General features: G+C 36.0%; 1 protein-coding gene across 3 annotated transcripts in view; it reads left to right on the top strand.

The window, feature by feature from the left end:
• The first annotated feature begins 382 nt into the window (after positions 1-382).
• SLC35D4 (solute carrier family 35 member D4) overlaps positions 383-26,426 on the top strand; it is a 40,337-nt gene continuing 14,293 nt past the window's right edge. For 2 of the 3 annotated variants that reach the window (XM_026670325.2, XM_026670327.2), the window contains exons 1-13: positions 383-542; positions 5,057-5,103; positions 6,486-6,563; positions 10,601-10,682; positions 12,391-12,468; positions 13,059-13,084; positions 16,154-16,205; positions 16,988-17,036; positions 17,550-17,595; positions 19,653-19,688; positions 20,281-20,315; positions 22,453-22,522; positions 24,885-24,978. In XM_026670325.2, coding sequence (XP_026526110.1) covers positions 471-542; positions 5,057-5,103; positions 6,486-6,563; positions 10,601-10,682; positions 12,391-12,468; positions 13,059-13,084; positions 16,154-16,205; positions 16,988-17,036; positions 17,550-17,595; positions 19,653-19,688; positions 20,281-20,315; positions 22,453-22,522; positions 24,885-24,978 — 765 coding nt within the window. In that variant the 5' untranslated portion in view covers positions 383-470. The remainder of the gene's footprint in view (positions 543-5,056; positions 5,104-6,485; positions 6,564-10,600; positions 10,683-12,390; positions 12,469-13,058; positions 13,085-16,153; positions 16,206-16,987; positions 17,037-17,549; positions 17,596-19,652; positions 19,689-20,280; positions 20,316-22,452; positions 22,523-24,884; positions 24,979-26,426) is intronic. The other variant, XM_026670326.2, reaches the window with a different exon arrangement.

The raw sequence follows: 26,426 nt of genomic DNA, 5'->3' as shown, positions 1-26,426 counted from the left end.
AGGCTAACATATATCTAATACTCCTCCTTCCTATTGTCCCCACAACAACAACCCTGTGAGGTGCATTTGGGGGGGAAGAGGGAAAGAGAGAGAGAATTTGGGGGGGAGGAGGGAGGGAGGGAGAGGGGGAGAGAGAGAGAGATTGGCTTAAGACAGCTGGCTTTTAGAGGTCCTGAGAACAAAATACTGCTCTCGAGTCTAGAGCAGTATTTCTCAACTTTGGCAACTATGAGATACGTGGACTTCAACTCCCAGAATTCCTCAGCCAGTATGCTCTAGTCTGATCTAGGAGGTTGAGAAATGCTGTTTAGAGGGAGCGCTACCCCTTTAAGAAGGCTGTTTCTCGGCTCCTTTTCTTTGCGTCCATTGGAGCAAAGGCAGCAGCGACGTGTCCCTGTTATGGCTGCCACATGCAGCAGGACGGAGATGCTTTAACTCTCTGCTCCAAGCCTGGCGACATGCTTTGACTGATGCCTTTCACGAGACCTGCCACTGGTCTTGCTTTCTGTTTGTTCTACTTGAGTTCTTATTTCACCAACAAGGTGAGGATAAAGGAGCTACCAACGACAGTATTACAAACTGATCATTATGTATCCCTTTTCCTCTGGTTGGGTATGGGGTGGTCCGCTTAGGTGTGCCAACGTTTCAGAGGAGTTCGGGGCTTGCCCGATGTGTGTTTCTCCATGATTAAAACCTGCTTGGTGAAGTCTGACTCAGTAGCGCTTTGTATTTGAGCACCGCGGGTCCTTCATTCAGCCCATCCGGCATCCTGCCTGACAATGAGAATTGGGGGAGAGAATAAAGGGAAATCCACCGTCTTCAGGGGACAGACAGTCTGTGAAGGAAGATTTCAGCTGATTAATTCGTAAAAATGAACCATTTGCATGGAAGAGAAGTTCTCCAAGTTTCAACGGGACTTAATATTGCAGATAGTGAGTGCAGTCTATAAGTCAAATGCCCTAGTAAAAGAAAAAACTGTCTCTAGCTGAGTTTGATATGTTGAACTACAAACTTGGAAATAAATACAGTAAAACCAGTAAACTCTGGCTGAGTCTGACACTCTGAACTATAAACCAGCCAACCACATTTCAGCCTAGTATATTAAGAGGTTCATATAGTTGATTTATAGTTCGGTGTTCAGTGTGAACCTGGAAAGTGAAGTTAATAGGGTAAAGTATTGATCAGTTAATATAGGTATGATAATGAAAATAGCCTTTTATCTCAACTTTTAGGAAAAAATAGGAATAAGTATAAGACCAAAGTTGCTGAAAATGGGCAACATATTTCTCTTATACAAAAGTCATATCAAGTTCAAGCATCCAACTTTATTTACGCAACAGATTTTCAAGTAAGGAGGAAACTATTTTTTATCAGATGTTTTGCTTATCTCTTAAATACACACACACACACAAACTAATACCAATCTCATAATCATTGAGTTGAGGCCATGCCTAATTCAGTTCTGGAATTCAAATGAAGAATCCTCAACAAATGGCTGTATAATGTCTGAACATCTTCAGGGAAGGGGAGCAAGCCAGCCAAAATTTGTGGATAATTGGTTCCACTATTTAACTTGGTTCTTGTAAAGAGTCCACACCCCACCCCAACATTCAATCACAGCACACTTTCTTGTAATTTAACATTGTTATCTCCTGGGAGATAATTTTGATATGACCAGTCTATAGTATAGTAATGAAGGGAGCATGCATACAATTGATGATTTTTCCCTCAAAATGTGGCTTTGTTCACTATACTCTGAAACAACATGGTCAGTTAATGTACCAATTATTCAATCTTTTCCTTTATTTTTCTTCATACTGAATCAGCATTCCATGACCTTTACTTTAAAATTATGCTTTTACAGTATCTTAACTGATGATAACTCATTTTCTCATTTCACAAAAGTCGATTTATATATTCTATGATAGGGAGAGAAATGTATGTATTCATTTAGTACATACTGTGTTAGCTAATTATTGGCTTCTAATTTTGAGCATGAAGCCACATCTTCAATAAGTGTGGCTTGTCCACGGTCACTTTATGATGTAATGAATGCTCTCAGTGTTACATTTTCAAATATACAGTTTTAAAAAAAAGTGAGGATACACCCAGGAAATTAAGTATGTATAATATCATTCAGACACAAATTATTCATTAGATTTCAATATTGGCTTTATTTTGTACAAGTCTAGGTGGCATACATAAATTGTCCCACTTCCTATTTTCCCCAAAGCAAGAATCCAGTGAGGTAAGCTGGAAAAAGTAACTAGCTTAAAACCATCCAGCTGACTTTTGTGATTAAGGGTGAATCAGAATTAATGATCATCTAATTTCTAATTCACTACACCAAACTGACATAAACATCTTTTTATTTAATAAAAATGATAAGTATTTTCATAGACCAGTGAAGTCTATGAAAAAATCCAGAAAAGAAAGAAAAGAGGCGTTTCCAGTGAGCCATCATGGTCTCACTTCTACCGTGTTTCTCATATAATAAGGCCGGGTCTTATTTTTTTTTGAGCCCCGAAAAAATGGCTAGGTCATCTTTTCGGGGGTGACTTAATTCCCTTGCATCTTCGGGCGGGCGGGCGGCGACAACTTGGATGTTGACCTTGGCGTTGGTGGGGCACTTCGTATCGGGGTCAACGCAGGCAGCACCATATCCGGGTGTGCAACAAAAGTACTTCCTAATGGCAAGCCCCCCCCCCACCATTCCCCCCCATTTCGCATGTTTTAATATAGGCCTTAATTTGGGGGGAGGGGCTTAATTTCATTTCATGCCTATAAAACATGCTGGGACTTCCTATTGGGGGAGGCCGTATTGTTGGAGAAACAGGGTAGAATAGGTTGAAAATGGTCCTCAAATATGGGATTTGGTCTGCTGAAATCCAGGGGTGGGATTCAAATTTTTAAACAACCGGTTCTGTGGGCATGGCTTAGTTGGTGGGTGTGGCTTGGTGGTCATGTGACTGGGTGGACATGGCTTGGTCATGTTATTGGCTGGGTGTGGTCAACTCAATATCACTCACATCGAGGCACGCATCTCCTCGCCTGGCCTCTCATGACTGCGGGGATGCTGCAACAGTCGTAAGTGTGAAAAACAGTCACTTTTTTCAGTGCCATTGTAACTTTGAATGGTCACTCCACACAAGCAAAGTACCAGCAAAGGAGGGGAAAAAACTCCAAAGAAGTTCCAGAGACAGGAAGTCTAGTCCTGCCAAGAATGTAAAAAGGGTTAACGAAGAGGCAGTTTCTGTAAGCAACACCAGAATGTTTCCTTCCTGCCTTCCTTACAGGATTAGGCCAGTAATTTCTTCTAACAACCAGTTCTCCGAACTGCTTAGAATGTTAACAACTGGCTATAGCGAATAGGTCCGAACCTGTAGAATCCCACCCCTGCTGAAATCTCTCCAGAGTAAGGAGAAATTGCAAGATTACTCATAGGTACTCCAGACAGCTAGGGTTTTTTTTTTGTGAGCAGTTGGCAGGAATTGCTTTTTGTAGTTGGCTTGCAATTAGCTGGGGGTTGCCAGATTTCATTGTGCTTATAGCTATTAATGTTGCCTGTATGAACTTTAAATTTGACTGAGGCTCAGCCCTTAATCACTATGGATTTAATTTTGTTTCAGCTTTTGGTTGTTTTTTAAATATTTTTTAAAGATTGAGAACATTCAGACTGGGAAATGTTATTGAAATTTTTGGTTGAGTTTTTTCAATCCTTTAAAAGTAAGAAGTTTAACTAAAATATAAATGTATGTAACAAACCATTTTTGGAATTTACAGCAAAAGGATGATTAATGTTGGCTTTAGAAAGTTTTAAATAGTTTAAGGGCTTAGATGGGCTTGATTTAAAACTTTGAAGTTAACAGAAAGAATTGTTCTTATACTTCAAAATAATTGATATGACTTTGAAGATTGGACACGAGCTTAAAATATATTTTTTGTTGAATGGACATGATGAATGAAAGTTTTAAAGTTATTTACCTCTACAGGAGAATTAAAAGATGTTACTGAAGAGGAACAAACCTCACTGAATAAAACTGAAATTGACTTGTAGATGGATTAGAAAATGATAGCTGACAAGAAAGAAATGGAAACAAATGATTTAGAAATGAAGCTGGATGATGATTTAATATTTAAAAAGTATACAAATAAACCAGAAGAATGATGTAGATAACTTTTGTACATTGGATTTACAAAAAATAAAAGTTGCTGCATTGGAACTACAAAAGGGACTTGACAAAGATGCCAAGAATTTTGAGAGAAGAGACAAAGCATGAGAATTTGTTAGAATATTAGAATTTTCTTCGAGGAATTTAAAGACTTTTGGGAGAAAGAAGAAAGAATACCAGATTGGTTTAATGTGTTTTTTTTAAACTAAGATTGGATGATGTCTTAAAGATTTTGTTTAATTGAAGACAGGAAATTGGGGTACATGTTTAAATAAAAATGAAGATAAATATGAAAGGAAGGATTCAAATTAAGTTTCATAGAGACAGTTTGTAATAGTTATGTTATTTCTGATAAGCCTTAATGGATTCTTGCTGAATAATGTGGAGAGATGAAGTTTTAGAGATAGATTTATAGTAATTGGAATAATGTATGAGATGAAGAGGTGTTGCTTTTACTTTAAGAGATAGTGATAAGTTGTTAATGTCAACTATATTTGCTGGAGATGAAGGAGGAGGTTTCCTTTTCTTATTTTTCTTCTTTCCTCCCCTTTCTTTTTTCTGCACTTTTTAATGTTTTACTTTTTAATATATTTATGTACTATGTAGGTTGTACTATTAGTTTTATCTGTATAATATAATTTTCAATAAAGTTATGGGGGGGACGACAACATCTTAAGTACTAATAAAAGTGGTAAGGGGCAAATAAAACCTTCTGGAGGTTGTGACTGTCTATACTCACAGTGGCAGCTCTTTTGTGTGAATGCCCTGATCCACATTCCTGTGATGCCCATTGGGTCATAAAAGTATGCTATGATTTCTGTAAAATGTATATTCCATGCATGTGTATAGATAATATATAAAGCTGTGTTTTCTTATTTTTCCAGTATGTCTTATCTGTCCTGAAATTCACCTATCCAACACTTTTTCAAGGGTAAGCATAATTTCATATATACACGGAAAAGAAGTATTTAATCAATGGGGATTGGACCAGAGAGAAGCTAATCTTTGTACTGCATGTATTGCAATTGCTATTTTTTCTCACCTGGAGAGCTCTTACAATGTTACACTTACCTAGTAACCTTCTGGACTACATTTTCAATCAGTAAGCCTGATTGCTGACCCTCCAGGCTGTATTATATTGTATCATTATGTGATATCCTGATATTGTAATAACAGCAAATGGGAATAATGTGTGCATGCTGTCAGCCCCCATCCAACTTAACACTGACACATGCTTTGTTTTCACTTTTTTTGATCAGCAATAAGCAGGACTATCCTGGTCTGTAGATGTGATGTGCAAACATGGTTTGCATACCATACTAAGCTACGGTTTCATATCTGGGCTGAAAAAATTGAACAACACTAGATTGCAGCAGAGATACAGAAAACTCTTAACTTTGTTACTACTATCTAGCAGTAGCAGCCCAGATATGCTAGCTCTGTGCTTAATTATGGTTCATTAAAAAGCCACTGTTTGTTAGATTTACTACAATTCACTAAGCCTATGGTTCCTTTCATAATACTTTAGCTCAAATGAAGCAAGTCCACTTTGTGGTTAAACATGTGAATTGGGAAGAAGAAGAAAAACAAGCCATCAATTCTTAATGTTACAGAGCTTTTGGTTTATAGTTAAGATGTAAACAGTTTGACTATAGAGGGAATTAAATAGATCCAGCACCTTAACAAAATGAATAAAACAAGACTTTTTCTCATGTGTCTCTTTACAAAAATGAGATGAAAATGGCTTGAGATATATTTATCATTGTGTATCTAAAGTCTCTTAGTTCATACTGCTTATTTCTTGTTAGTACTTACCCAGTGTATCAACTTCATGGTTCAATTTAATCTACATACTCCCAGAAGAAAGGACTCAGTCTTTCATCACATGTGGTAGAAATATAAAAATGTCTTCTGTGTCATTTACAAACATATGTTGTTTGATAAGGAGTGGTTATTGAAGTGTTTGTTCTTGTTATTGAACATGTGCTTTCCATTCAACTTGTCCATACTCTACCACTAATACCTCAGTGCAGACCTAGGTAAGACTCCTATCTAACATCGTAAGGGCTCCTACATTACTGAATTAGATGGATAACTTTGTTCCTAAGCTTCCAAATAATTGGAAAAAAAACTAATATGAATATGAATGGCAATATCAACACACTCGGAGATAAAACAAAAACACAAAGCCTCTGGTGCTAGAAACTGAAAGTTAGCATTCTATACATTATACAGAATCCAGAAGCCTCTGTTACAACTTATAAATATCACATTTTTTTTTTAAACTTATACTTTTTTACATGTGTTATACAGGTGGCAGACACTTGTTGGTGGAATTCTGTTACATGTTTCCTGGAAAATCGGCTGGGTTGAGATCAGCAGGAGTTCAAGGTATAGGTGAAAGTGCAGCATAAATAAACCAACCAATGTTAATAGTCTCTGAAGTACAATATTTAGATTAGTATCCATTGAGAGACATATTATTTTATCGTATACTTTGATTGTATTCCCTTTCCACCTCCCTTAATATTACAAAAATTCTGAAGTGAATTTTTTTTTAAAAGACATTTTTTTAACTTGCTTTTGTTATTGGGATGTTTTATGTGCAATAAAACAAAAAACAAAAGAGGTTTGATTATGTCGGCCTTGCCATCTTGACTCTTTTAACACAGTTATCTCCTACATTCATGACATTCATAGTTCCTATTCTGGTCAATTATGTTGCATGATATATGTACCATGAGTGTTTTTCTACCACTAACTCCATAAAAATCTGCTTTTGAATGTCAGATGTGATCTAGACCTAAAAACACTAACAAACATATCAACACTGTGTGAATGTCAGCAACATTCCAGGCCCTCCAGTGAAAAACTCTTCACAATATTTATTAGTTTGGGTTATTATTTGATGAAGTTCCCTAGGGAAAGGAAAATCAAATTTAATGTTAAATAAATACATTTATGTTGGATACCTTAGAAATATGAAACTATTTTCAGCCAGCTACTCAGATTTTTAAACATTCTATAGGTAGTAAGGGATTCATATTGATTCCTATCAGCATTATTTTTGTTGTACCTGACAAAAATAGGTATGGGTGGTGTAGGTGGTTATTTATATGCAAATAAAACACTAAATTGTAGTATAATTTCATGCAGCAGATGTTTAACTTCTATTCTTATACAATCTAATGCAATCTGTTTTAAAAAAGAAGCAACAACATTGGATGTTTCCAGACTTGATATAACTAACAATCTTATTTTAGGGGTTTATGAGAGGCCTAGACAACTTGTTCTTCTCTTACAATTTTTTCGTGTTTTTTCACTGGGTTTTGTCATGTTTTACTCCATGCAAAAATATTGCAATTTGGAATAGCTGCACAATGCCTTTTGATGGTGATATTACCTTACGTTTCAAAACATCCCAGTCATTTTGTTCATAGTTTTCTTCATTATAATTTTTTAGATTTGGAACTATGGGTTTACCCCACTAGATGTCAGTGTAATTTAAGCCGAAAAATACTGACTGTTATGCCATAGTTTAGCAATAATACCATCTATGTTCTACAGATCTGAAAGGAAGAGGATCTTTGTGTACAATAAAAGTCAACAACATCACTTTTGATTAAACCTAAAGACAAACAATCATGCAAATAATACATAAGAGGAGTTTTTCATTAGATTATCAAAAGCACTATGAAATTCTTTGTAGGCTATTACTTCCAGTACTTGCAAAGCAGAGATACTTGGCAAAATTTACTTCCTATCTCTGTGTTAAAGCAATCCTGTCTATCAAAAAAGATAGTAAAAGGTAGACTTTCAATAGTTGTTGAAGACAGCCTTGAAAATGTTGTGTGAATCTTCCACATGAGATAGATGCTTTAACTAATATACTTTGTAATGCACTCTGTATGACTCCTCAGCACAGGCTTACTAACATCATTCTAAAGAGACTTCAAAGGCAGCTCCATGTTCTGTAGAGCGTATAACAGTAATCCAATTAAATGGTTACATAAATGACTTAGACCAGGGGTGTCAAACTCAAGGCCCACAAGTCAGATCCGGCTCGTGGGGTGCTTAGATCTAGTCTGCGGGCCCAGCCTGGAAATATCAAAGGACCAGCGCGTGGTTCCTCTGCCGTTCAAAATGGGTCACAAGGGGGCCTCACATGGTCCCCTGCAGCCTGTTTTTGGCTGGCAGAGTGCTGCAGGATGCTCTGGAGGCTGAAAACGGGCCACGGGGAGTGCGTGTGAGGCTCCCTCGTCGCCTATTTTGGTTGGCAGGGTCCTGCAGGAGGTGTCCGACCCGTCTTAATTCTTAAGCTTAGAAACTTTCCCACTAGGCATTCACTGCAGTCATTCAAATTCAGATACGAGGAGTACATTAACAATGATTAATTTAATAAAAATGTTAAAATCAATATGAGGTAAATTATAAGATTTATACTATAAAGCATTCTATCTTCTATATTTCTGTCTGATAGTTAACATACAGTACAGCCTTCACAGTCTTGTCCCTCTCATTATCAACTGGATAATCCAATTCAAGAAGAATGAATATAGAAATGTCAAACATAATGACTGAGACAGTTCTCAAGCAATGAATTATTTCCTGTCTTCAACCATTTTTGCCATTTGCTTTTTTCAAAACATGCTTTGCCTTTAGGGGTATTATGAATGAGGAATGGTTGAATGAGGCACTTTTGATTTCTTTTACTTTCTTATTTCTGTTCATGTTATATTTGATTCATTGGAATTGCAATTATTATATTTGGATGGGTGTTTCTTTCAATATATTCAGGGATTTTTTTTTAAAAAAAAAAGACTACTGCTATAATACTGTCATTCTTTTCATACATTTTGTTTATTCTTTTATAACCCACAATTTTATAATTGTTTCTAAGCTACAATGTGAAATTGGGAGAATTGTGAATTTTAAATTAATTTTCAGTTTAATTATCTTTTACCTTACTATTTTTTTCTGTGTTAATTGCAATAACACTGAAAATGATCATTTTATAATATTTCATAATTTATTTTCAATGTGTAGCATGAATTGAAATATCCAAGAACTGAAAGTTTGCTTTTACATAGGTATATTCTTTGAAACTTTCCGTTCTGTTCCTCTGAATGAACAGGCAGGCACCTACCTATATGGCAACCTTAATTAGTTTCCAAATGAACTTGGCTTTTAAGCTCATTAACAAAGGAAGCCTGGAATTCCTTTTTGTTAGTACTGATTTTTTTTATTGATGCTTCTGACTTTTTCATTGAACAGCTTTTGGCAAGTTTCATTCTGAGAAATTAAAAATGGAACTGCAGTTTTGATATGTCATCCCCAAGTCACTGATACAGTGATGCTTTCTGCTTGTGCAGTGTTACATATTTCTTCCTTACATGTTAAAAATATACAGCCCAGAGCAGCTTCTACGGTATGTAGTCATTATAGCAGACTCTGATTTTCACCATTGTATGGTTTGGCCCATAAAATGCTAAAGCATTTCCTGTAGTTGTAGACATTCTTTCCAACCCTCTTGCCAGTACAGAATTCAGTTGTTACATCATGGGAACAACTTTTGTGCCCTTTTCCATTGCTTCTTATATGGCCAAGGATTCTTAAAACTTCATACTGTGGTCAGTGATCTCTATGAGGTCTTGATCTCAAGCCTGGTGCTTTATTTTTCTCTCAGCTCAGATGACTCTGAAGATTTTAAGGAGTCATCTAATTGGACTTTAACAACTGTGTTATTACTGTTGCTAGATTGGTCCTAAGGAAATTTATCTGGACCAATGCCCTTAAAAGGGATGATAAATATTCAAATTTATAGTTAGCCTTATCTGGATGTAGAGTAACAAGAGAGTCCAGCATATGTTAATGAATAATTTAAATTATAAATCAGGTAGAAATCAGCTAAATGAGGTAAATTGGATTAATGTATCACCCTTGGATTTAAATCATACGTACTTTCAGTATGGTCAACAATTAAATATCAATCAAATGTTTTTATTTTATTAAAATAAAATAAATACACTGCTTTACCTATAAGGTAAAGTATTTTTATAAATACACTGCTTACAGTGTTCTTGAAAATACATTTTAAGGCACTTTTCAAAACATGATATCAATACTAATAAGGCCATTTGAATACAGTCACGCTTTGTGCATACACACACATATATACTTATAATAAGGTTATCAAAAAATGCAGACACAGATCTATGTGTTACAAAAGTATTCAGATACCATACTTACTTGGACTTATTTTAACTTCACATATTTTGTTCTCATCTAATCAAAGTGATGCTTGCATTTTTATTTGGTTGAAATTATTTTTATTCAGGAAGAAAAGGATACCCACTGAGGTTGTTCATAAATAGAATCTGCTGATATGAATATAAATGAGGGATGATGATTATTATGATTTGTTACAGGTCTGAAGTATTATCATGGCTTCCAGCTTCTGCACTTTTTGTGGGTATTATTTATTCAGGTTCCAGGGCATTATCTAGATTGGTAAGATATTCAAATAGTATTTGGCATGCCTTTTTATTAATGTTTTACTGCAAATGTCATACAAGGTTGAAGTAATTAATATTACCATAGTTAAAGACACATGTCGAACATTGAAAATTTAATAGATAGTTCTAGAGGTCATAATAAAGCTTACTGCACAAGCAGTACACAGTCAGTAATTCCATTTCTAACTTCCAATTCTGCAGAAAATCTGTGCAATTTGATTGCAACTTTTGAATATGTGTGGCATGGATTAATATAAAGATCTTCCTTCAGTCCCATATCATTCATAAAGTAGTGCCCAAAAGGTTGCTACCACAATACACATAATAACTGAAAATAATTCCATTACTGAATTGGTCAAATTCTTCTTTTTTTTAACCTGGCTGTTTGGTCTTAAGTAAAAACATACATCTGAGTTACAAACCACTCATATAGAATTGTGTACCAAGTTATGTAAACATGAAGGTAAACATTGGACTGGGCCCAAATTCCTGCCCTCTTCTTAATTCCTTTAACCTTTCATTATCCCCCCCCAATAAAAGGATTCTGAGTTTCAGACCGAGGAGAATCACAAAGGAAATTTCTACAGTTGAAATACCACAGATATTATTCAGAATACTGTCAGAAGAGGGCCTAAGGACATATGTTGGCCTGCTTGTTTCTCCTTTGTCTAAGAATTGAGGTTTGTAATGAGATGGATCCTCATCTGGCTGAGATGAATTGATCAGATGTTGGATTTGGAGAGATGGGAACTGAAATTCATCGGTCCAACATAATTTCCTTTCCTAAAGACTAAAAGGACTAAAAATGACAATCAAAGACAATAAACATCTGGTGAAAGTTAGCTGAGCTGGGCAATCTGGAGCCATAGTTGGCAGAAAAACATTTCTCTTGGCCCTATGAAGAGCCAATAGCATAAGAGAGGTGAAAGGTGTGTGTATGTAAATATATTAATTTGGCTGCAGAAAAGGGAAAAAAAAGTAAATTCTGATGTCAGATTTCCTAGGATAGCATTATTCTAGTGTTTCCTTTCATTGTGCTCTAGTTCAAAAAACTCATGCTTAGCCATGGATCTTCCTTCTCTCTCAGCAACAAATATGGCAACAAGCCCAGCAGTGGAGCTGTGAACTGGGTTTTTTTTTTTCTTTTCCTAATTCTTTCAGGCTTGTTATCTGTGTGCCTTGTTCATTTTTTTCCCCAATACTGGTTCTTACAAGTTCCCAGGTAATTAAAATAAAACTTTTGTAACGGTGATCTCTTAGATTTACTCATTCCTGAGCATGCTTTTGTATCTTCAGTTAACTTAGAACAAATAAATTGTCTATTGAAAACATTTGCTAGAGTCAAAATATTGAAAAACACTTCAAAGAGGCTTCGTATCCAAAAAGATTTTCTTATACGTTAATTTGTCTAGACATTCAGTATTTCAAACTTCCCATGTTTCCATTCCATTTTTGGAATAAGAAAATGAGTTAACAGGAAAAATCTGCGTATACAATTCCCTCCTTCCTTTTCGGTGACTCAGGTTATCAATGCCTCTGCTGACATAGTCATAATACCATCTCTTTCAGAGATGGAGGCAGGCTTCTGAGAGGTTCTATCAAATGTCTGATTTTAGTGCCATCAGATGGGCAGAAAGTGATGGCAGCTTGATTTATAGGGTCTGCAATGCTAACTTTGTTGGTCCCATTTTCTTTCCTGGCAGCCAATTCCTATCTTTCTTACCTTACACAATGCTGCAGATGTTATATTTTATGGAGTGGAAGTCTCAGTGCAGAAAAAGGTATGGAAAATTAATTAAATAGCCTTTATACCCCTGTATATCAGGTTTCTGTAGTCCCTTTGTTAACTACATTTTCTTAGGCTAAATATTTCAGACATTCATACATGCAAACAGATTAAATACAATACTTTTGCATCTGCTAAGCATTCTATTACCACAATTTTGGATGCGTATATAATCTTTGGAGGGAACACATTCTCTTTCATTTGTTTGGGTAGCTGTTGATAGAAAGTTTGCTACCAGCATTTGGAATTGTGATATATAGGATCACTAGAGATTATTTTAAGTTTAAGAGATATATACGATCTATAGACAACTGGATGCCTAATCCAGTATATTGGAGTCAATGCTAAGGAAACACAGCCTGAAATCTTTGAACAAGTTGTAACCTTTGAACTAGTTGCTCTCATAGCTTAGCACATATTCCTGATTGTGAGGTAAAATAAGTTTGGACTTATATTACTGAAATCACAATAATTGAAATTCCATCAGAAAACAGGTGACATTTAAATGTATGGTAAAGTTTTCTTTCATTAATCACGTTTTGAATGTGAGGTTTTTTTTGATATTGTATTTTTTTTTCTTAACAGCAGAACTCTTCCCTAAAACTCTGCAGGTAAGTTTCCAATGTTTGTCTAACATGGAAATGTATGGAATTCCCAGAGACAGTACCTGAACAGTTGATCCTTTATTTAATAAAGAGTTAGGAGTGTTCATCATATATTATATGGTAGGTTGTGATGAGTTTGAATAATGCAATACTCAGTTTAGTGTGCATTGTAAATTGATACTACATCATGTTTAATGCAACTCAAAATTTAGTTAATGCAAGATTAATGTGTGTGCAGTTGAGGCAAACACCTGAGCAATTGAAGTTGGAGTTTAGATGCTGCTCAACTTCATGTGTGCAAAATGGAGAAAAGGATGATTCAATGGAAAACAGTACATGAGAACAGTATTTTTCAAACTTGGCAACTTTAAAACATGTTGACTTCAACTTCCAGAATTCCCCAATCAGCATAGCAAAGTGATAGAAATATCACTTTGAATAGTGCAAATTTGAAATGCAATCATTTTTGTGAAATTCATTAACTGCGCTAATTGAGACCTACCTTATGTAAATTGCAATGTATGTGGTATTTTACTTAGTTAAACCACAATCCTGTTAAAATCTATGACCAATGTACATAGTGTTTATAATCAAAAATACAATTGTTTAAAAATATTTTCAGAACATTCTTTTTTCAGGATTATAACTGGGCTTCAATTTGCATTTGCACCTGTCAAGATTTGATAGGGTGGTTTAGTAATAAGTTTTCTATTCTTTAATTTTCTATTGCTGATAATATGTCTCTGCACTACATCCTACAACATCTTGAATCTCCAAGGACCAATGCAAGGGTCCTTTTTATAGACTTCAGCTCGACATTCAATACTATCATTCTAGATATTCTTCTAACTAAACTGGTTCAACTAGCCGTGCCTGACCTTACTTGTAAGTGGATCATAAGCTTTCTAACAGATAGGAAGCCCGGTGAAGTTAGGCAAAATCACATCAGATACCTGTGCAATTAGCACAGCCCCTAGCCCCCAGGGCTGTGTACTCTCTCCACTTCTTTTCTCTATATATACCAATGACTGAATCTCAAAAGATCCCTCTGATAAAGTACTGAAGTTTGTAGATGATACAACAGTGATTGGTCTCATTCAAGACAATGACGAATCTGCATACAGACGGCAAGTTGAACAACTAGCCTTGTGGTGCGACCGGAACAATCTTGAAGTAAATACACTCAAAACCGTAGAAATAATGGTAGACTTTAGGAGAAACCCTCCAATACGACCACCTCTTACAATGCTAGGCAACACAGTGTCAACAGTAGAGACCTTCAAATTTCTAGGCTTTATAATATCTCAACTTAAAATGGACACCTAACAACAAAAATATCATTAAAAAAGCACAACAAAGAATGTTCTTCCTGTGCCAACTGAGAAAGCTCAGACTGCCCAAGGAGATGCTGATACAGTTCTACAAAGGAATGATTTGAGTCTGTCATTTGCACCTCTATAACTGTCTGGTTTGGCACTGCAACCAAACTTCAGTTAATAGTTAGGCCTGCAGAAAAAACAATTGCTATCAGCCTACCTTTCACTGAAGACCAGTATACTGCACAAGGCAGAAAGAGGGCTGTGAAAATATCTTCAGATCCCACACATCCTGGACATAAACTATTTCAACTTCTTCACTCAATATGATGCTAAAGGGCATTGCATACCAGAACAACTAGACCAGTGGTGGCTAGCCTTTTCAGCACTGAGTGCCGAAATGGGAGCGTGCGCGCGCGCGCGCACACACACACACACATACACACCGGAAACCAGAAGAGCAGCCCTCGCTGCATGCGTCCAGGAGCACTGGAAACCGGAAGCTTAGCTTTCCGGTGTGCGCATATGCGTGCACGCCAGAACCCGAAAGAGCAACAGGTAACAGCTGGCATGCCCAGAGAGATGGCTCTGGCTGCCACTTCCGGCACATATGGCATAGGTTCGCCATCACGGAACTAGACACTAGGACAGTTTTTTTCCCCATGCCGCCATTGTACTGGTATATGTTGATATATGTTTTACCTCATTCAAAAATAAATTGCAGGAGGATAAGGAGATGGGGCAAACAGGGAGTCTGGATGAGAAAGAAGATTTCTTTGTCAAGATAGAATTTAAATATCCAATCAGGGCATTCTGTTTTTTTTTTTTTTTTCAAATATAATTTTTCAGCTGTCTTTCAAATAATTTTTCTCCAGACAACAAAACATACAGTACACAATAAAATCATTCTAAAACAAATATTAGAAGTGACATTGAAATAAAACACAAGAACTATGGTAGTCAGAGGAGCAGAAAAAAGCCATTCCATTTTAAAACAGGTCAATCTATCAAGCAATTTAAAATTAGGGTTATGTTACGTTAAATGAAAAAAAATAAGAGGTCATCACCTCTGTGCACTTATTGCCACTGTAATTGAACCCATCCACCTTGCTGATTGTCTTCCACTTCTCCTTCTATCCATCTTTCCCAGCATTAGAACCTTTTGGCATAATGCGTCCCAGGTACAATTATTTCATTCTGGTTATTTGTGCCTCAAGTAAGAACTCTAGGTTGATTTGGTCAAATTGTTTCCTTGGCAATCTACGCTATTCTCAGGAATCCTGCACAACACTAAAAGTTCAAAAGTGTTTAAAGGCATCAATTCCTGTCCTGTTTCTTCGAAGTCCAACTTTTGCTTCTGTGTTATAACAACAACAACAGCAATAATATACAATGATAAATATAAGATTGAAGCCAGGCTGATTTAATTAATACATTAGCACTCATGTTTGTGGAGATTCTCTTCCTCAGGGAAAAAAACAGTCCAGTTGCCTTTTGAAAAAGCAACATAAACTAGCACTCAACTCTCTGATCAGCCATGAGGTTCTCTGGAGATTTTGGACCAGATACTGTTTCAAACGATTATGAGAATAAAAAAAAACTGTGGCAGGAATGACATATGCACTTTCTGATCTTGTTGGAAGAAAGAATAAACGTTAACATAAAAAAGTATATATTATTTTTAACCACAGTTTGAAATAGAAACGTATAATTTCTTGAAAAGTCTGGGGCTAAGTACCCTTTTAATCTTTAATTGCAGAGTGCTGATTCTTCTGGTGGCTGCAGGAGGGCTTCTGTTCAATGACCCACAGGTTAGTTGTTTTCAAAGAAATCCTGAACTTGGTATGAAAAGCACAAACTCTCTTGTAACAGATGCCTGAAATAATGAGAGAATGAACTTCACTAAGTGGTTTTGAACTAAGGAGTATTTTACCTAGAACAGAGTATCTCAACTTTGGCAAGTTTAAAATGTGTGGGCTTCGACCCCAGAATATTCTCCAGTCAGCATGCATGTTAGCCCACTGCATTTCAGATATGCTACGGAACAAAGCAAGTCTACAAAAAGTGTGTATATTTGTGGCCCTTTAGGAGTATTGCATATTACAATAAGTTCAATGACTTCAAACATATGCAGAACATCATTTTCATTGTGTATTTTAAATTCTTCATTTCTGATTCACTGTGTATAATCATGTATTTTATAACTCACCCCCCAGAAATTGGATGGGTTTTAATATAGTATTCCTCGGCACCTCTCCATTTTACATCTTGCTGCAATTAAAATATGCCAAAACCAGTTTTGCACTTTCTTAAAAAAATATGGTCTCTGTGACAAGAGGGTTTTTTTCACTACCTTTTTCTTAATGCTTGAAATTTCTTTAGAATTAACTTTTAGGAATATATTCGACTTGCTTATTAGTAGACTTGGCCAAAGATGAGTTTGCTGGTTTTGCTTTTTCTATATAATTGGGTATGAAAACTAGAAGATTGTTGCTGTGATGAGGTGATGCATAAGATGCTTTTATTAATAAAGTATTCCTTACTGTAACAGTCACATTTTGAAACAAGGGCACTTTGATCTTTTATTTTGCAGTTTGATATAGATGGCTATTTTTGGGCCCTCATTCACCTACTATGTGTTGGTAAGTTTTTAATAAATTAGCAAATATTCAACTTTCTGGCCTACGTCTAGCACCTCTTTGGTATGAATCTCACTTTTCTGTCATTACTCCATATGGTATCTGGTGGCTTACATAAGCATGGTCTTCGTTACTTTCTCCTGGAATAGAAAATCGTAGAATAGAAAACTCCTCTCCTCTCCAAAGATCCATGTTTGCTCCAACTTTACACTGAATTATACAGCATTGTGAAAATGGAAAAATAAAATAACAGAATCAAGTGGGAGATCACAGCACATAGGCAAAAAAATTTAAAATTAGGAATTAGGAAAATAAATTTAATCTGTATTAGGTAGGAAAAATGATTGTTATAAATACAAAATGCAACCCAAGCAGAAATAGCTTTGATGTTGTAGAAAGTTTGGATTTTTATACAGGTGAACACATTTTTAACCATAGCTCTGTGTCTCCCTTTTTAAAACTAGCTGTACCGGAGAATGGAAAATGTATTAGCGCTTTATGTTTTTTCTTTCACAGGGGCCTACAAAGTTTTTTACAAGTTGTGGAAACCAAATTCTCTGAGGTGATTTATATTTTTTCTGAATATGGAATATTTAAAATAATGCTACCTGATCTGGAGAAGGAGAAAAATATGTTCTTTAGCTTTTTATATTAAATGATTAATATAAGACAAATAAGGATAAATAAGGAGGCAGAAGGAAGAAATTGATGGTTGTCTTCTACAAGTATAGGCTAACTTTCCATAGTTTAATATTCTTAAGATGTATTGGAACTAAAATTCTCAGAATTTCTTAGCCAGCCTATCCAGTAGAAAAATAGGCACCACTTTGGTGGGAAGGTAACTGCGCTTCGAGATTTCATGTGACCGCAGAAACGTCTCTGGACAGCGTTGGTTCCATGGCCTTGAAATTGAGATGAACACCACCACTTAAAATTGGCAACAACTATTGGAGTAAAATCTGCAGGGACTCCTTTACTTTACCTTACTTATCCAGCAGTAATTTAAAATTCTGGAAATTACTTTTGGTCCCAACATATCTAGAAAAACCTTGTTTGAAAGAATAGCATTATTAGAAACAGATGTAATTAATGGAAATATTGGTCAGTAGAAGATTCTTATCATTCATTATGGCAATTAAAAAAACTTTAGAGCACAGAAGGTATTAGTAGATTTATTTATGTATAAAATTTATCGATTGCCTCTGTTCGGAGGGACTCCAGGCAGTATACAGGTTTAAAACATAATATTTGATATATAGTTTGATGGGAAACAGTAACAACCACACCAACTTCATTAACTCCATACAACCAATCCCCACCCAAAGACATTAAAAAAAACAACACCAAATGTATATTTGCCTTCAGGTAATGAGCATGGGAGTCACCTTTGCTTCTGGAGACACCTTCTTCCAAAAGAGAGGAGTCTGCACAAAGAACATCCTCCATCAAGCTCTTCTCTTTACATCTTATAATAGGAGGACATTTTCAACAGATGCATTCTGCTTATCCAGATCAATTGTCCATCTCTTGAGCCAAAGTCAATGGCAACAGAAAGTACAGAGATAGGACAGGACTCCATAAATAATTGGTTTACTCCCTGAAAATGTAATTGAAATATAGATACATAATTTGTAGATGGCTATATTTTTGATTGAAGACAATCCTTGAAAACAACGTCAATCTTTTTCGAATTCCACAGACTGTTGAGGTATTCCCCGTTAGGAGAATGAGTGCTCTCAGGGAAGCGTAGTGAGACTGATGTTGAATAACACACAACCAGCATACAGATACACTGAATAGGAAAATATAGGTTTTACTTCCAGTAAATGGTTAATCAAAGTCCAACAAACAGTCCAAGTTATACACGGTTAAAGCAGTCAGTTTTCAGTCTAGGGATAATCCAAATAACAAAGTCCAGTATCATAAACAGTTCAGTAAACAGACTCACAGCAATCCAAGAAGAATGACGATCAGCAACAGTCAATAGGGAAAAAATGCAAACCAACCAACATCGAACATCAGAACATCTAGCAACATCTAGCAACAGTGGAAACCAAGTTTCTGGCTCCATCTTATGGCCGTTTGAGGGACCACACCCAATTACAATTACATCATTTGCTTAAAGAGATAGTATTAAATGTCTATCCTGGTTTATATATTTCAATTCCTAACACAGACCAATTAAACATCTTATTTTCTAATATGAAGGCAAAAATGCTTGCTTTAGATCAGAGTGTGAAAAATGTGTGGGAAAGCCTGATCTGTAGTTTTCTGGAACCAAAAACACTACTCCAGCAATTTCTCTCATCTTATCATAGAAATGATGGGAAGATCAGCTTTATTAAACTTCTGCCACTTCTTGTTAGCTATGTGTTGTATTTAACTACTTTGGTGAAACATTTTAATCTCCAAGACATCCCTAGATGTCACACAATATACAATCAAGCTAACATGTTAGATTAAAGGATCCACCTAAATCAGATTCAAGAAATCTCATAATTGAGAGCAAATAAAAGTACCATAAGGTGTATGTTTGTGTATCTAATTATTTAAGGAATTATTAATATTGTTTTGGCAGAGTTCTGACATTAAAGTAACTGGCTCTTTTTTCCCCCTCAGTATCTCTGAACAACAATACATAAACTATGCATTCAGGTACATTATATTTTGATTAAGAAAAAATATGGAATGTTTACCATCTCTTCATAACTCTATGAATATTAGGTTGAACATTAAGTTATTACCTATAATATTTATATTGCTCATTCATCTTATTTAGTTCTATTTTTACTTAGTTAGATTTTGATGGAAACACCAAAGTAATTTTCGTATACAAATTTCAGCTGATTATAAAAAAAGTAGTGCATTTTGAATTGAATGTGATATAAAGTGTTGCCCCAGAGCAATTATGCCACATTCCATGGAATCTATACTGAGAATCACATGGATCTAAACAAATGATATTTTTGTGTCAACATTCAGGAATGCTGCTTACATTTGTAACAAATGTCTTTCAGTGGGCATCTGCAATCTTAGACTCACAAATATAGAACGCTGCTGTATTTATAGAATTCTCGTACCCAGATGGATCAGAAGATAGTCAAAAGAGTCTATAGCCATCTTGAGAATATTTTTAGATGAATTGAGAAAGGTCTCTGGAGGAGTCTTAGATTAAAGAGGTGTATTGTAATAAATAACAGGTTATCTACTGGATATTAAAATTTATAATTGCATCTTTTATTTCTAGTGTGGTGATGTTGGTGTTTGCATCCCACCCAACAGGTAAAAATATCAATAATTATTATTAGTATATGTATATGTGCATTTTTCAGATATATTATTTCGTTAAGCATGCTACTTAAGAATTTAGTTTGAGTGTGTGTTCAACCACACACACAAATCATTTTTACACACTCGGGACGCTATTCCTTTTAAAGAATTAGCTAATCCAAAAATAGCCTGAAGTCACATCCAGAGATGCTCTGATATTACATGACTTGGGAGCTGCACATGAATAGCAGATATTGTGAACATGTGCACATTAGAGGGCACCATTAGTTTGATGCTGAGGCCAATGACTGCAGCGCAGCTTCATGTGAAAAAAATTAAATTGTGCGTGATTGCATCTAATTTCAAGTCAAAGCATAGCTTTCTTTCTACTGATGGTCTAGAAAGGAGAGAATTCAGATTTGCCAGTAAGGTACTTTTACTTCTAGCATACTATAACACAGAATTTAGTTTTTTACATTCTGATCTCCTCTCCAAAGATTGTGAAATAAACTACGAGTTCTAGTTCCTCCTTAGGTGGAAGGGTAACCTTGGACCAGTTACCTTAGCCTGCTGGATAACCTTGGACTAGCTATTTTCTCTGAGGCTTAAGAAGGAGGCAATGGCAAATCACTTCTGAAAAAGGAAACTTCATGGACATGTCCAGCAATTTCAGAGCATTGAACATGATTAAATGGGAAAAACAGACAAGTCTTTAGTTTACAAAGTTAGGTTAGTTTAGTTTGTTATGGCTCTTAGCCAACAACGTTGGACTAGACCTCCAAGGTTCCTTCCAACTCTGATATTCTGTTATCCAAAAACAAGCTAGGGTAGTTGTTGTGGCATGGCCTTCCCTCCAGATCTATTGAATCTGCATGTCCCAGATTCCCTCAAATATTAAGGCAGGCCATCTTAAAGAATACACAGAGTTGGAAATCTTGTTTCAGCAATTAAAAAAAAAGAAAAACAAAAAGTGGGCAAGGCTTTATTTACCCCAATTCTCTCAGATGAAGAACATGGGCAGGTGCAAAATAAGTTGACTTCTATTGTCTTATCAGCCTTTTTCCATAAACTCTTACACTTATTCTGATTCCTTAACTAATGACTAATACATTTTCTGGTCTGCTATTCAGGGGGAGATAATGGAAATTTGTAAATCTTGCAGGATCTGATTACAAGTAGTACTCAACTTACAACCATTTATTCAGTGACTGTTCAAAATTACAATGGAACTGAAAAAATGTGATTTATGACTGTTTTTCACACGTTTATGACCATTGCTGCATCCCCATGGTCAAATGTGGACACTTCCATGTATTTATGATGGTTGCATTGTCCTGAGGTTATATAATCCCCTTTGTGGCCTTCTGACAAGCAAAGTCAATGGGGAACCTAGATTCACTTAACAACTAAGTTACTAACTTAACAACTTCAGTGATTCACTTAACAATTGGGGCAAGAAAAGACATAAAATGAGACAAAATTCACTTAACAACTGTCTTGCTTGGAAATTTTGGGCTCAATTCTGGTCGTATGTCAAGGACTATTGTGTTCTTCAAAGAGCATAAAAATCTCTGATTTTTAGGAGATAGAATACATTTAACATGCAATGATATTGAAGAACACCTCTTTTGTGCAATGTATCCCTCCTTTATGAAACCCTAAAATGCAATCCAATTGCTATCTTCTTCTTCCCTATCTTTGCAGTTTCTTCTTCTCTTTACAACAATTCAAGGTGATGGAGGGAAATAGTCAGTGCTTGCAAGTATTTCCTATGGCATTATATGGAGCAAAAAAGAATTAATATAGTCAGTGGAAAACAAATTACTCCCTGAACGGCCATAATTATAAATGGGAGTCTTGCTCATGAATTTCTATGGAAAATACAAACATTTTTAAAGTAGAAACATACTCCTTAAATGGCATTCTTCCTTTTTTACAACCTGATTTCAGACTGATGAGAAAGAGAATGAAATGTTGTAAAAGCAATGGCAAATTACTGAAGTGATAAAAATCATGTTAAAACCAAGAACAAGCCATTCAGTTCCAGTTTTATAATGTGTTCCTCTGTTCTGTCCATTTTTCAACAGAGCAACCAAATACTGGTGCCATTTAAAAAAACAACAACTAAAAATACGATTTTATTTCTTAGGTGATCTCTTCAGTTCCTTGGAATTTCCACTCCTGTACTTTTACATCTTTCACAGCAGTTGCCTTGCCAGGTAGCTTTTCAGACTACAAGCCAGACCTTATGATATTGGTGGGAAACAAAGTATTATATTGTTGATGACTGGTAAAGGTGCTTCTTTTTTTCTAGGCTCAAGTATAGTCCAAAGCATTCAATTATTGGTCCCCAATGATGCATCATACTAATCTGAAATTTAATCAAATGTTTTCTTCAAAATATGCCAAACATTATAATGTGAATAAATTATAGGATTATTTGCAGCAAAAGGCTGCATAAAATTTTGCTGGGGATTATTAATAGTGCAGCACTCAAGAAAGGCATCAATGCAGGAAAAGTTAATTCAAGTGAATTAGACCAAAATCCCAACATGTGTCTGTTCAAAAGTAATGTTACCCACAGGATGCAGTGTAAATGTTAATTTTTAAATCATTTTGTCCCTTCATTCAGTTTTGTTGAAGCATGCTTCTAAAATGTATTCTTACTTAGACTGAACCATTTTTTTAATGTTAGTGAGATTTCTCAGCTGATCTCTCCAGCTCTGACATTTTTGAGGCATTCTTCAGCTACCTCTTGAGTTAAAAATAGATTTATTAGTCCTGATGGCAACTGGGACCAGAATTTCTGTTGCTAAGCAGTAGGTAGTAAAGTGCAATGCTATGTGACTGCATCACTTAATGATGGCAATCCTGCAGACCTGGTGCTGGAATAGCTGTAGGACTGGGTGGGTCATTAAGAGGGAAGAAGCCAGAGTCACAGAGAAGCAGGCCAATGGTACACAAACGCTGCTGGGGAGGGGGGGAGGAATACTACAGGCAGGCTCTGAGTTTAGCTGGGCTGCAGGTACTGCAGGGGATGCCAGAAGCAGGCCTGACGGAGTGCAGGCAGTTGAAAAAGCAGTGGAAGAAATATCCAACTTCCTGCCAGCTTTCCCCTTGACTTTGCTTGAGGGAAGCTGCCAGGGAATATCAGAAATTGTGAAATGACTGTGCTTCACTACACTGTTGAAATTGCGAACTGGACGCCAAGTGTCTGGATCACAATCATGCGACCGTTGAGACAATTTGACAGCCACAACTCTGCAGACAGGTTATACGTCTCACTCATTTGGTGCCATTGTAATTTTGAATGATCTATGATAACTTGCTGCGGCCAACTAACCATAGGCCAACTCGTCGTGGCCAACTCGCCATGGAACAACTCGTTATAGGACAAGAATTACATCAATATCAAAGAAATAGTCAAATAGAATCATTAAAGAAAGGTTGTCAAATGTGAAGGGCAAAAGTTAAAATAATATTGTAATTATCTTAAATAATTAAACTGTTGAATTATCCCACAAGAAGTTGTCCCAAGATGAGTTGGCCATCGCAAGTTGTTCCGCAGCAAGTTGGCTGTGGAGAATGGGCTATAGCAAATTGGCTATGGCAAATTGACCACGGTGAGTTGGCTGTGGTGAGTTGTCCCATTCCACACTGAACAAGTGATTGTAATTCAAGGACTACCTTTATTTTGAGTATAGAAGCATACCATCACATTTGTATTCTGGTCTTTTGCCACTGAGAGATGCTTTAGAGCAGCAGTCCCCAATCTTTCCTGAGAGATGCTTTAGAGCAGCAGTCCCCAATCTTTCCAGCTCTACAGATTGGTGGGAGGGGGCACGAGGGGATAGTTTCACATGCGTGTACACTGCTTGCACAAAGGCAGCTTCATGCACTCGTCCTCTGCTTGCGCGGCCTAGTTCTCAGTGGGCTTCAGGTTGGTATCGGGCCATGGACCGGGGATTGGGAACCCCTGGTTTAGAGGACATGATTTTAATATTCCAAAAATTGCCTCCTGAAAAATAGTGACTCTCTAAAATCTCCCAGTGAACTGAATATCTGAATAAGATTTGCACCATGGTTTAAAGATTTGCAGACTACTGTATTACCTACAGAATCCTGGCCCAGGGTTTGTCCTGACCAAACGAAGCATCTTTAAGCATGTTCTGCCACTAGGATGCTCCTGCCAGCAAAAAGGAAGAGTGGTTTTTTTTTTGCTGATTGGATTTTCTTTTTGTAGCTTAATTTCTCCCACCACAATCTGTTCCAGAATTAGAATGATCCTGCAAAGGGAGAAGGAATTGGAGAAAATCCATCATCCTGCCTTCCTTGATGGGATTCTTTATTTTTAAAGCATCTTTCCCTAATGTGCCTGCCATGGTCAATTGTGAGAAATAATATCCAATACATCTGGAGGACACCATGTTGAGAATGCTGATTTAAAGCTTTCCATATGTGATGGAAAAGTGATAGATACATAGGGTTGTTGCTTATCTCTAAAAAACATTAAGTTATCTTTTAAGCATCTTATTTGAACACAAAAACTTAACTAACACATTTTTCTACTACCCACCACAGTGGACTTCTGGGATTTCTTCTGACTTTATATACTATGAAACTTAAAAGCAGCATCTCCTCAGGACAGTATTTAGCTTGGAATTTCTTAGCAAAGGTAAGATGATTACTATTCTATAACTCAAAAGTTTAAGTGAGCATTTTCTTTAATTTAGTCATTAGTGTTAATATACTAGTTCCTGTTGTTCACATACCATTGTATTTGGCTATTATTTGTTTTCTATAATGTAATAAATATGCAATAAAACAATAAAAAGAAGACAGTCTTTTCTCACTATGTAATTCCATCTCCTTCACAGATTTCATCAAACGATATATATAGATCTTCCCTAAATATACTTTATGTATTTTTTAAATATTGTAGCAATTCTTTGAGGTCTAGTAGAACAGAACATATGCTTCTTTAAGCATTTTCCCCAAAACCAAAAAAATGGGTTTTATTTGAAATCTACAATGTAAATGGTATTATTACATTGGAAATCACAGTCATACTTCTGCAGCCAATGGGAGTAGTGGGTTTTTCAGTGCACTCTTCCTTTAATTGATACTTAATTTCAGGACTTAATTTCCATGTGAAACTAAAGGGTATTGCAAGTCCTACTATAACTTCATCCTCTATTGACTCTTAACTTTTTGTCATGTGGCTTTTCTTTCTTTCTGGTTACATGTAATATTATTGTATAAAATGCTCAAATGTATAAAGCATCTTCCTACAACCACTCAGAATGCTGGGCATCATTAATAATGCAAGAGAAAAAAAATGTACATAAATTTGCTGCCAAGCCAGCATTCATAAAGCTTAGTAAAAGGTATTCTGCGTGTAGATTTACTGCTGTGTTATCACAAAGCTGATATATGCAGTGATATTTGGCTATTGTTTTTTTTTTGTAGTCTTGCCTCATTATGACTTTTATATGCCTCTCAGATTTTTTTCCTCAAACATCTAAGCAAATGTGATCAAATATAAACAGAGATAACATAAGAATTGGTGGTAGAGGAGAAGGCTAGCCGTTTCTTTTATTTTTCTGGTGGGAGAATGAAGGGATTTTTGTTCATTCATGATCCAGGCTAGCTTATTGTGAACATAATATACACAGGGCACAAAACTACCTGTTCAAGGATTGCCTGAAATTTTCTTCAATCAAAAATGATTTATGCAAATATAAATATTCCCCATGATTATAACAGAAAAAGATAGAGGCAACAGCAACTGATTCCATTTAACTAGGTGTTGAAAAGGTCACTGTGATCTCTGAATATAATAGTGAACATTGGTCCTAAGGCATACCCAAAGCCAACTGATTCAATTTTCATCTAATGCTAATACCTGAAGAAGATGTCGAATATAGACGGCATTGGTACAAGGGACTTGTTGCAGCTATAAATGTAGGCTTTTTGCTTGTTTCCATAGAGATGACATGATAACTGAGGCATCCAGCACTAATTATTCAGCACTCAAATTGATGCAGACTCCTCAAAATAATCTCGATAATGCTTGTGTTTGATATAATTATATTTCTTTTTTAATGCTGATACATTAAAAAG

Source organism: Notechis scutatus, chromosome 3 (genome assembly GCF_049901735.1).
Source record: "Notechis scutatus isolate UNSWTSFEM ecotype Mainland chromosome 3, rNotScu1.2, whole genome shotgun sequence".
Taxonomy (NCBI): Eukaryota; Metazoa; Chordata; class Lepidosauria; order Squamata; family Elapidae; genus Notechis; species Notechis scutatus.
This window is presented reverse-complemented; position numbering and strand designations above follow the sequence as displayed.